At 41.8% G+C, this 12,806-nt stretch overlaps 1 protein-coding gene across 2 annotated transcripts in view; it reads left to right on the top strand.

The window, feature by feature from the left end:
* The window catches only part of CFAP61 (cilia and flagella associated protein 61), a 193,042-nt gene that overhangs the window by 43,184 nt on the left and 137,052 nt on the right, over positions 1 to 12,806 (top strand). For both annotated transcript variants that reach the window (XM_050951285.1, XM_050951286.1), the window contains exons 14-17: positions 5,537 to 5,663; positions 6,063 to 6,140; positions 7,435 to 7,641; positions 11,396 to 11,530. In XM_050951285.1, coding sequence (XP_050807242.1) covers positions 5,537 to 5,663; positions 6,063 to 6,140; positions 7,435 to 7,641; positions 11,396 to 11,530 — 547 coding nt within the window. The remainder of the gene's footprint in view (positions 1 to 5,536; positions 5,664 to 6,062; positions 6,141 to 7,434; positions 7,642 to 11,395; positions 11,531 to 12,806) is intronic.

Below are 12,806 nucleotides of genomic sequence, written 5' to 3'. Positions count from 1 at the left end.
GGCAAATGGAAGTGTAGCTCTGCTACTTAACAGAGAAGGAGAATAAATAATAGATGACAAAGCAAAGGCTGAAATGCTTAATGGATACTTTCCTTCAATTTTCACTAAAAAGCATAATAATAATAATAGTGTCCTGGCTTTCTGAGCAGTCAGAGGAACTGGACTTCTAGAATGGGTTTATTCCATACTGGGAGAGAAATAAGAATACAGAGACCCAGGATAGTTTTTCCTAATCTATCATACTGACAATGGACCGACTTTCTTGTTGAATGCCGCCTCCATTTTTTGCAGGTACCATTTTACTCATGCTAAAAAATTGCTTCCTGCAGTTAACTGTGGGTACAAAGATGACCTCTTGGACCTTTTTGCTTAAAAAAATGTTAGTGCAAATCTAGTATCTAGAGGTAAAAGAAGCCAAGAAGCAAGATTCCACAGAGAAGCTAGGGAGCCAGGAAGTTCTGGTACGGAGGATAGAATTATTGGCATGGTGCTCAACTCAACCTCCACCAAAGCATTGCTGCTACTGGAGAAGTTCAGGGCATTAGCGGACCTCATCGCAGAAGTCTCCGCATTTCCTCTGACTATGGCCAGGATTTGCCTGCACCTCCTAGGTCACATGGCAGCATGCACTTATGTCGTGCACCATGCCAGATCCTGGATGCGACCCTTGCAGCAATGGCTGATGATGGCCTACTCCCAGTCCCAGCACCACCTGAAAAAGGTCGTCACCATTCCCGCAACGATATTCACCGCACTCCGATGGTGGTCCAACCCTGGGAATGTCCTGGAAGGAGTCCCCGTCAACAGCACTCCCCACTCCGAACTGGTCTCAGAGGCCTTGTATCTTGGTTGGGGGTGCACCTGAGCAATCTCCACACCCATGGTGAGTGGTCCCTGGAAGAGATGATGTTACACACAAACTCAGAGAGATCAGGGCGGTCTTCCAGGCATACACGGTTTTCCTTCCTCACCTGTCAGGCAGAGTGGTCAGAGTCTTGACGGACAACACAGCCTCGATGTTCTATATCAGGGGTAGGCAGTCGATGGCATGGGTGCCGAAGGCGGCACGCGAGCTGATTTTCAGTGGCACTCACACTGCCCAGGTCCTGGCCAGCAGTCCAGGGGGCTCTGCATTTTAATTTAATTTTAAATGAAGCTTCTTATACATTCTGAAACCTTATTTACTTTACATACAACCATAGTTTAGTTATATATTATAGACTTATAGAAAGAGACCTTCTAAAAAGGTTAAAATGTATTATTGGCATGCGAAACCTTAAACTAGAGTGAATAAATGAAGACTCGGCACACCACTTCTTAAAGGTTGCTGACTCCTGTTCTATATCAACAGACAGGGAGGAGCTCGATCCTCAGCCCTATGCCAAGAGGCACTCCATCTCTGGGACTTCTGCATTGACCACGGAATCCAGCTAATAGCATGTCATCTCCTGGGGTGAAGAACACATTAGCAGATCACCTAAGCAGGGACTTCTCCTCTCACCATGAGTGGATGCTCCACCCAGAGGTAGCCTGTGCAATCTTCCAGAGGTGGGGATCTCCCCAAGTGGATCTGTTCTCCACCAGGCAGAACAGGACATGCCACCACTTCTGCTTCAGATGGGGTCTGGGCGCAAGGACCCCCTCTCTGATGTCTTCCTCCTGTCCTGGGCGGGAAGCCTGATATACATGTTCTCTCCCTCCCTCCCAGATCCCGCTTGTCATCAGGATCCAGGCAAAAGTCAAGAGAGACAGGGCCCAAGTTAGCGTGGCCGCACCAACATTGGTTTCTTCATGCTGTTGAGCTTGGCAGCAGTCCCCCTGTGGTCCTTGCTGGACCGACCAGACCTGCTGTCACAGAACTATGGTCGCCTCTTGCGCCCCAACCTCGCCTCTCTCCACCTTGTGGCATGGATGCTGTGGCTGAACCCTGGAGAACGGACCTGTTTGGAGGGAGTCCAGCAGGTTCTCCTGGGAACCCTCAACTAGACAGACCTACCTGGCAAAGTGGACAAGGTTTTCCCACTGGGCAGCTGAACAGGGCTTCTCCCTTTCGTGTTCTTCTGTGCAGTCAATCTTAGACCACCTATTTCATTTTAGGAATCAGGGCCTGACACACTTCTCTATCAGGATGCATCTGGCAGCTATCTCCACCTTTCATCTGCCCATCCAGAGGCAGATGGTGTTCTCCCGTGACATGACGGTCAGGTTCCTCAGAGGTCTTGAGAGACTTTTTCCTCAAGTTCGGTCCCTGGTCCCTAGTGGGATCTCACCTTGGCTCTGTCCAGGCTCATGGACCCGCCCTTTGAGCCTTTGCCCTCGTGATCCCTGTCTCACCTATTGTGGAAGGTAGCTCTCCTGGTGGCGGTGATGCTGGCGAAGTGAGTTTCTGAGCGGCATGCCCTGACCTTGGAACTACCATGCACTGTCTTCTATAAGGACATGGTCCAGCTTCGGCCCCACCCGAACTTTCTTCCCAAAGTGGTGTCCACTTTCCACATGTGCCAGGACATCTTCCCTCTGGTCTTCTGCCCTAAGCCCCATGAGACTAGTTAAGAGAGGCGCCTCCACACTTTGGACGTAAGAAGGGCCCTGGCTTTCTACCTAGATCAGACAAAGCCTTTCCGTAGGTCGACTCAGTTTTTCTTCTCTACAGCTATTAGGATGAAGGGCCTTCTGGTGTCCATGCAGAGGATTTCTAACTGGATTACCTCTTGCATAAGGGCTTGTTACGAGCTGGCAGGGGCCCCGCTGCCAATCATCAGAGCCCACTCAACCAGAGCGCAGGCATCTTCAGCAGCCTTCCTAGCACACGTTTCCATCCAGGACATCTGTGCAGTCGAAGAACAAGAGATGGTTACCTTTTTCCGTAACTGGTGTTCTTCAGGATGTGTTGCTCACGTCGATTCAATGACCCACCGTCCTTCCACATTGTCGGAGTTTCTGGCAAGAAGGAACTGAGGGTGGAGGGGGGTTGGCAGCGCCCTATATGCCGTGGCATATGTGCATCACCCAAGGAGTACCAGAGCCAGTTCCCTACAGATACAGCTGAGGGAAAAACTTCCGGCACTGGTGCATGTGGCGAGTGCACACACCGAAGTTGAATAGACATGAGCAGCACATCTTGAAGAACACCAGGTACGGAAAAAGGTAACTGTCTTTTCCTGGTGTTATGCAATTGTCAAACTTTATATTTTTGAATCCTGTTTAATTTAAATACTTGGTTTTGTGATGGTCAGGTCTGACATCCACCCGTTGATGACTGCAGAGGCTCATGTAACGTGGAGGCAGATCCTTAGCTGGTGTAAATTTTCATAGCTCTCTTAAAGTGAGTATAGAGCTATGACGAATTACACAAGCTGAAAATCTGCCCCCAGGTCTTTAACTGGAGTTGGAGAGGGTATCAGTTCTGCATTGTTCACTGTATCCTTTGTGCCAGCTGAACAGCTTTGGACTATATACAAGCTTTTCACTGAACATATAACACCTCTTGTTGAGCTTGTGGAGTCGCACACGTAACAACTTGTCAGCTTCCCCGTTGGGCCCTGTCAGTTCCTTCATCTGGAGCTAGCCAGCTTCAAAATGGAGAGCTATTGAGCTTCCAGCATACCAAGCTCTTAAGCCCCTTGAGTTTTCAGTCTCATCTGCTTCATCAGCAAATTCCTCTAACCAAATAGATGCACATTTAGTTAACTATCTGTGCACACATGTATGCCATACCTATCCCTTCTTCTCACTGATTATTAAAATAGTAAAAAGATTCAAAAATTACTCACACTTGTCCCAAGTTCCTTGAGAACATGGTAGCAATAGCACCCAAGAATACGTTTTTCAACGTTCAGGCAAGACTTCGTGCCGCCTTCTTCCTCAAGGGCATGGCAACTATGATCCATTCATTCAGCAGCTCAAGAATGGTTTACTGTCATTCCCTTTGCCCAGGGCTATCAGTCAAAGCCAATCAAACTCCACCTTTCCAACACACCACAGCCTGTGTGGGACTAAACTGCAGTGAACACATAATACTAGATCTCCAGTCCCCGCCCCCACCCCAGACTCCCTTTTCATTTCATAGTCTCCATCTTTAAACATCTTCTTGGGCTGGGACAAGGCTTCTGTAGCACCTGCCTCTTCATCCCTAGCTCTCCAAGACTGCTGTGCTTATCAGGAACACAGTAGTGGAAGCGTCCAAAGGGAAGCTGTCAAGAGTTGGAGGTATTTTCAGTGCTGGGCGGCTGTGGAACATCCTGGCAAAGGAGATCGGAATGTGATTCTTTCTGACCATATTCACCTTGTGTCGTAAAACCCACCTTTGCACCAAAGCCTACTCATAATAATAGATGTCATAACAGTGATTAAACAAAATAATAATTTTGAGTACAAGTGATGACACCCTAGCAAGGCAAGAGTGGAACTCACCTTTGCTTTTCTTTTTATGCCCCTATAATTTTACTATATTTCACCACTACTCTACAAGAGAGAGTAGCGTATGAAAACAGGAGGATGGAATGGGAAATGTTCTGCACCCTTAGTCATAGTGGTTGCTATCAGCAAGATTGCAGCATTACTTTCTGGTTTAATTTAAAGCCCAATTTGAAACCCATTTTCTGCTTGCTTTTACTTTATTATACTCCACAAGTGACTCTCATTGCTTCCCATCTGCTAGGCCTTCATCTCTTTTGCACATTCACTGTTTGATTTAATGTTCCAACTGAATCTATTTTAACTCTTTATTCAGTTTTACAAATTTAGACTTAAAGCCTGCTATTTTATCATTTAGACTGAAAGGAAAACTAACCCTGCAACAGTTTTTTTCGTCCTTGGACTGCTGTAAACATTTTTATTTTTGCCCATGTAATTTCATTTAGTCTGTGCCATTTTTGCTGACAATCTAAGGCCTCAGTCCAACAAACACGTGTGCTTAACTTTAAACATACAAGTAGATCTTTTCACTTCAATAAACTTAAGCCTACTCACATGCTTGAAGTGAAGCAAGTGAGAAAGGTGTTTTGCAGGATCAGGGCCTAACACAATGGTTCCTATCTTTCTTTGTTGGAAACTTATTGGTGTGGCATTGATGTCCCCAATGTTCTCTTGCTCAGTGTTCCAGCATGGCTTCTTTATTCTATTTTCTCTTTTCTGTCACTGTCCTTTTTCCTAATTTGGTCTGATTGTTTCTCTCTGTGTATTTTTCTTTTTTGGTTGATTTCTATTTTATAAGGTTTTTTTGGTTCTTTCCTGTGATGGCTTCACCCTCATTCACTAGAAGGCTACGTGCTGCTTAGGAGTGGTGATGAGGGGCTGGGCCGTATCTACTTTAACATCGGCCAAGTATTGTGCAGATCCATGTACGACATATTATGTCAATTATGTAATGAGCTAATTTACAGGTTTGAAAATAATTTGCATAGAACAGTACATTTCATGTTTAAATAACTGTGTGGAGGTAGTGATAGTGAAAGGCATTGACTTGATTGAACTGGTGAATGAAGTCTTCTGTTGATCGGCAGGGCAAACTTTTCATTTTTATCTCCTTTAATAGGTCATTTAAGGTAAGAGCAGCGACAACTAGTGATACACCTGCTGTTGAAATGCTCATCAAAACTCTTGACTTGAATGACTGTATACTGGATGACTTAAAGGTCTTCACTCAGGCTCGCAGAGATCCAGTGAGTACTTGTTGTAGATATACCAGTTGCTGTCCATTGCATTGTCCAATGTTAAACCTACCATATATTAAAATATATCTTTCCTAGGGTCCAAACCTAATCCATTGAAGTCAATGGGAAAGTGGCCCTTGGCTTCCAGAGGAGCAAGATCAGGACTATATACCTTACATCAGTGGGACTCTGTTTGGGCACAGGGGTCCATCCATATGGAGCTTATTGTAGGATTGGTCCCTATGTTAGGGAAAGATGACTGTACTAGAACAGTGCACAGAATATAGAGAGGGGAAAGTATTTTACATTTAGCATGTTATTGAAAATTGCAGTTAAGATCAAATAGCAAACTTAGAATTCTAATATTGCATGTAAATCAGTGATCATATTATCCTTTGTGTCTTTCAGGATGGGACACCTGTCCAGGCATTTGTAGCAGAAGTTTTGGATCAGATAGTTGGCATTTCTGTTGTTAAAAATGAAATGGTAAATCTCTTTGTATTTTTTTCCTTTTTCTATTTAAGATGTGTGCCCTGAGTTTGCACACTGTAATGCTGACTTCGTTATTATTTGTATTACAGTTGCCCCAGCCAAGATCTTGGCCGTGTGCTAAGCACTGTACATACACACAGTAGTAGTCCCTTCTCCAAAGAGTTTACAATCCACACAAAGACAGGCAGAGGAAGGATTATTATCCCTTTTTACAGATGGGGACCTGAGGCACAGACAGAGATTAAGTGACTTGTCCAAAATCACACAGGGAGTCTGAGGTGAAGCAGAAAATTGAACTCAAATCTCCTGCATCCCAATCTGAAGCCCTAACCTCAAAACCATTCTTTCTCTCTCTCTGACTTGATACTTCTTTAAATCTAATACTACAAACCTGTATTTTGGCCCATATATTCCAAAAGAGAAAATCAGCAGTTTGTTCCAGCATTTTGAAAATGACACTTCCACTCCTTTCAAATAGCCTTTTTTTACAATAGCTTCTGAGCAAAGTGCATCATACAGATTTAACTTTAAAGAAATTAATATTGTTTTAAAAATAGATAAGGGGGGAGGGGTAGGAGCAGACAGAAAAGCTGTCAACTGTAATTGGGAGGTGAAGAGGATGAATATTTCCAGTTCTGTTTTACGTTAGTTGCTACAAATTTAAAACTTTTCTGGCATTTTTCTGGCACTAAAAAGGGCAAAATCTTTCTTGAAAGATTTGTAATATTCAGTTTTAAAATCATATCGAGCAAGGTAAGGATTTTCATAGATGGTTTTTAATTCTTCCAAATGCATTGAAATCAGGGGTTGCTGTCTGTAAGGTGGCTAAACTAGTGCAAACCCCAACTCTAACAGGATGATGAAGGAATTCATGCATGGGGCTCCTCACAGAGATTTTCTTCCCAAAAGTCCCCTGCTCAGCTTTTACTGTGGGAGAGACAATCTGGCCTCTCTCCGATACCTTGCAAAATAGACAACATATTTCTTTGTAAATATCTGTCAAAAAAAATGTCAGGGACTCATGTGCTTTACTGCTGGGGTCAGATATACATTTCTTATAGTAAATAAAGCATGATGAGTTATAAAAATTGATTTTGATACAAAGGAAAGATTGTGAAGAACCATTTGTTTGGCTACTGTGCTTTGCTAGTGAATAGCGCTCAAGGTAGTCTTGTTTCAATGTTCAAACTTTATCATTAATAAATAGAAAGGCAGTTTGCTGTCAAATCTTTTATCACAAAAACACAACTCTTTCATCATCACTGATTTAAAATGTCTTATTTCCTAGGATATTGAATATATCCGTTCACATTACAACATTGAAGATTTTATTTACTTCAATCATCACCAGCAGGAGGAACATGGCCATCTATACCACTTTGCTCTAAATCCCATATTCCATCATTATACCAAATATTTTCTGAAAGAGATCCTTCGCTTAGCCTACAAGTCTTGTCTCTACTACCCTATTTATCCACAGTCTGTGAACGGCAAGGTAAAAGAAAAAGTTGGCAGTGATTTTATTAAACATCATATGTGCTGACCTTTATTTTCCTTAGGTTTTTTGTTTTGTTTGTTTGTTTTCTATGACTGCATATATGGCAGGTGATTGGTATAGAGAAATTTCTTCAGAAATGTTGCAAACACTTTGTTCTCCTCTCAGATCACACTATCTCCATCTGTGTTGATGGGCGACACGTGGTAGGGCTAGATTGTGGCTTTGCTACAAGCCCTGTGTTCGGGGCAACACATTTAGTGTGTTCCCTCAGTGTGGGAATCATGCCTCGGAGAGGAATGATTTGCTCTCTACTTCCCTGCTTGCTTCAGTGGTGGAGGTAGTTTGGTTTTTGTCCAGGCCATTACTTTCCCCTCTACTGACCAATACATTGTGAGGACTGTAGCCAAAGCTTCACCCATTCTCTGCCCACTCCCAATGTACCTGCTCTAGGATAGATTAGCAATACCCTGTACTTCTGGCACACCTGGACACAATCTTCAAATAGCCAAATAGGAGCAGTGTTTCCTCTACCTTTTGCCCCTGCCTGGATGCATAGTTGAAGGAACTGTCCTGCTCATACTGTGTATTAACTGGGGAATACTCCATGATATTTTCATTGAATTGTTTAATATGCTGATGCAACTTGTGTAACCTTTTGTGACTTGCAGATCAGTTACATGGCATATTTTAAAATGTTGAGATATAAAGCATTCATAGCTTCTTTGTCTTCACCTTGTAATTATATTTTCTGTTACTTTTTAACCAAATTTTTCTGATCAGTCATGTTCTCCCACCACATGTTTCTCAGACATTACCACTCAGTTGCATGGTGGATTTTGAGATGTACAGATGATCACTTTTTATTTAGAGATTCGGGGTGGGACAGTGGGAAGAGAAGAAAGGGATGGAAGGAGGTCACTGACTACAACATGATGAGAATAGATTAAGGATCAAAAATTTTAAAGTACCTAAGTGTCTTAGGAGCCCTACTTTCAAAAGTGACTTATACACTTAGAACATAAGAGTGGCAATACTGGGTCAGAGCAAAGGTCCATCTAGCCCAGTATCCTGTCTTCTGACAGTGGCCAATGCCAGGTACCCCAGAGGGAATGAACAGAACAGAGAATCTTCAAGTGATCCATCCCCTGTCGCCCATTCCTAGCCTCTGGCAAACGGAGGCTCGGGGACACCATCCCTGCCCATCCTGGCTAACAGCCATTGATGGACCTATCCTCCATGAACCTATCTTGTTCTTTTTTGAGCCCTATTATAGCCTTGGCCTTCACAACATCCTCTGGCAAGGAGTTCCAAAGACCGACTGACTGCATTGTGTGAAAAAAATACTTTTTTGTTTGTTTTAAACCTGCTGCCTATTAATTTTCATTTGGTGACTCCTAGTTCTTGTGTTATGAGAAGGAGTAAATAACAGTTCCCTATTTACTTTCTTCACACCAGTCATGATTTTATAGACCTCTATCATATCCCCCCTTAGTCGTCTCTTTTCCAAGTTGAAAATCCCAGTCTTATTAATCTCTCCTCATATGGAAGCCGTGCCATACCCCTTATAATTTTTGTTGCCCTTTTCTGAACCTTTTCCAATTCCAGTATATCTTTTTTGAGATGAGGCGACAACATCTGCGCACGGTATTCAAAATATCGGTGTACCATGGATTTATATAGAGGCAATATGATATTTTCTGTTTTATTATCTATCTCTTTCTTAATGATTCCCAACATTCTGTTTGCTTTTTTGACTGTTGCTGTACATTGAGTAGATGTTTTCAGATAACTATCCACAATGACTCCAAGATCTTTTTCTTAAGTGGTAACAACTAATTTAGGCCACATCATTTTATATGTATAGTTGGGATTATATTTTCCAACGTGCATCACTTTACATTTATCAACATTGAATTTCATCTGCCATTTTGTTGCCCAGTCACCCAGTTTTGAGAGATCATTTTGTAGCTCTTCACCGCCTGCCTGGGACTTCACTATCTTGAGTAGTTTTGTATCATCTGCAAATTTTGCCACCTCACTATTTACCCCTTTTTCCAGATAGTTTATGAATATGTTGAATAGGACTGAGCCCCATACAGACCCTTAGGGGACACCACTGATTATCTTTTTCCATACCTCTCTCCACTTAGAAATCTAAGGGCTTGTCTACAGTGCCCTGCAGTTTGGACAACAAGCAAGACTACACTAATGTGAACCAGGAACTTTTTAGTTCACACCTGCAGCATCCACACAGGGGAGTTACAGCGCAGAACTTTGATGTGTAGTGCTATTCACATCTCAGTAGTCACAACTGCAGGGCAGTGTAAACATAGCCTCGGTGTCCCTGATAGTCAGTGGGACCTTTAGCATCTCAGTCACTTTTGAAAATGGGACTTAGGCTCCTAAGTCACTTAGACACATTTGAAAATTTTACCCTAAATTCGCTTTTCTTTTCTAACACAGGGCCTTTCTAGACAGAAAGCTAGTGCACAGCAAATTAGGGAGCAAATCTATAGCACACTAGCATGCTGCTCATGGCCATGTAGACCCTTCTCCTATGCACTCAAAGTTCTCCTAGTTCACGTTGACCTATTCCCATTTCAAAGCAGAGTAAATCAAAGCATACTAGGACATTTTTAGTGCGCTGTAGCAAGTTCCACACTGCCAGTTAATGCACAGCATGCTAGCCCACTGTCAACATACATCTCAGCTTGCCACACACTAATTCTCTGTCTAGACAAGCCCATATAGGAATCTTGATAAGATTAATACACAAATTTTCAGAAGAATCCTTTTGCTTCTCCAGCGTGGTGTTCTTCTATACAGATTACTGCTCTGTGGAGTTTTAGTAATTGCCTCCTTGAGGAACTAATCTCACTGAGTAACATTTGGCTAAATGTCATTCACAGAAATGAAGATAAACAGGGATGGATGGAGAAGATGAGTTAAATCTTGGTAGTATTTTCTCCTTAGTCTATTCACAGGTTAAAACAATTTAGCTTTAACTCAGCAATGCATTCTAATAAATGGTAAAATATTATTTTGTTCAGCTTACATTGTAGTAACATTAATCATGATTAATTTTTTTGGTGTTATGGCTATGATATGGACTTCAAAGGCACTTCAGTGTAATTTGCTTTCCGTTAATGTCCACTCTGTTTCTGATAATATTCCTATTTTGTCTTTTCATGTGATGTGTAATTGGGCCAGTCATGCTGGAATAAAGCTGCTTCTAATGACCTGCCCTATCCAGTTAACATTTGGGGGTTTTGTTCAGTTCAAATTTTTTCTAGTTTATTAACATTTATCACTTGGATGAAATTGACATTTCAGTCAGTATAGATTTTCTATATAAATTCTTACACCATCGTTTGCCAAACAAGCAAAGGTTAACAGTAAGCAGATAATACAGCTTAATGAGGTCAAATCAAGCTGATTCATGATCACTGTGGAGAAAAATAACCTCCTGGGGAAAATACTTGTGCTGAAAAATCCCATAAACCAAACCACTTGTTTATCTGTCATTCCCACAGAGATAGTAATGTAATTACTCTCATAATTATCTTCATTAGTGTCAGGAATTATCTGCAATTCATTCCTCTGCTCTGAGTATGTTTGTTTGTTTACTGATTTTTCTCTCAGATTTAGCCAACAGAGTTAAGAATTTTGTATTTGCAAAGCCGTACAACAGACATCTGTGATGCACTGTTCTGACATTCTCTGTGCTGAAATATAGATTGCTCTCTTTCAGTTTCAGAATCCCTATGCCCATTCCCTGACATCTGCCCTTCATTATATGGTTCCCGTGCGACCACGACGACAGATTGTCTATCCTCTGGAAAAGCTTGGCATAAACGCTCCATCAAAGCAGGTCTCCAAGGATCAGGTGGGTAACAGAAGCAGCAGCAGGCAGGAGGCATAGTGCCAGCTAATGCAGGGTTTGGCAGATGGGATGACATTACTGTCTTAGTGTTGATAGGCTGCTTCTTAATTACATTGAACGTGGTGTTCATACCCTTACAGTCTAGGCTTTGCTTATGCCATACTGTATCTTTCTAATCATATATTTCAAACTGATGATTATAAACCACAGCCACTGAGCTCTACAGTGTTTCCCTATTAGTAAATATATTCATGTTTGTGATATTTCCTATGAAATTAGTTTGAAACTCATAGATTTTAAATTATTTTAATTAAAACACAGATAGCTCTTTGTACTGATGATTTTATCCTTTATGTTGGTGCTCTGCTTTCAAGACAAAAAGTACAATAATACACTTCTGATAACTTGGGTAGAAATACTGTTTGATGTATTTTAAAGCAATTTATTCTTCAGACGTGCAGCCAGGCTTGTTTAATGCTTCAGAACCCCTTCAAAAACCATTGCAAAGTGTCAGGAATGATTTAACAGCAAAGCAGATCCCCTTAGTCAAAAGTATATATTTATAGAACTCTCATACAGCTTGGAGATGGTAAACTGGAAGCTTGTTAAAGTTAAATTTGTTACACTTTTGTGCATTAAAATATCCGGGGTTTTTTTAAATGACTAAAAACTACAAAGATGTTTTCTCTGAAGTCACCAATGAAGTTAAAATGTCAGGGAAAAAACCACATCAGTGATGGATATTTTCTGTAAGTGGATGTAATTTACTTGGGGAAACATAATTTTACATCTATTTAATGCTAGATATCAATTCGCGGAGACAGGATCATGTATAATATCCTTTAGTGCTGTCCCCTCCATAGTTGGTAGATAGTTCATGGCATTGAAAACTCTTAATTAGGTAGCATTAACAAAGCAGAATCCCAGAATCTATCTCAGCCAATTGGATTGAATGTTGCTCTTTGGAACAATCTTCCCCTTCATATGCAAAACATTTCTCCTGCCTGCCTATCCTCTGCCTCATTGGCTGCCCATCCTTTTCCTTTAAACGGCTTCCTATGTGTCATCAAATTATATTCAAGTTGCCTTAATGGCAGAACCCATTACCATTTTTGCTGGAGCCACAAAACACAACCCTCACCTCTCATTTTTGAGAGTTTTGTATTTATGGGGTTCATAAAACACTGTGAAAAGATCCTTCCTGAGGATTTTGGGTAGGATTAGTGAGCATTGCTTGAAGCCTCCCAAACTTAACGGATTCCTTTTATATGAAAAGCCG

Source organism: Gopherus flavomarginatus, chromosome 4 (assembly GCF_025201925.1).
Source record: "Gopherus flavomarginatus isolate rGopFla2 chromosome 4, rGopFla2.mat.asm, whole genome shotgun sequence".
Taxonomy (NCBI): domain Eukaryota; kingdom Metazoa; phylum Chordata; order Testudines; family Testudinidae; genus Gopherus; species Gopherus flavomarginatus.
The sequence above is the reverse complement of the archived record's forward strand: the minus strand, read 5'-3'. Positions and strand labels throughout refer to the sequence as shown.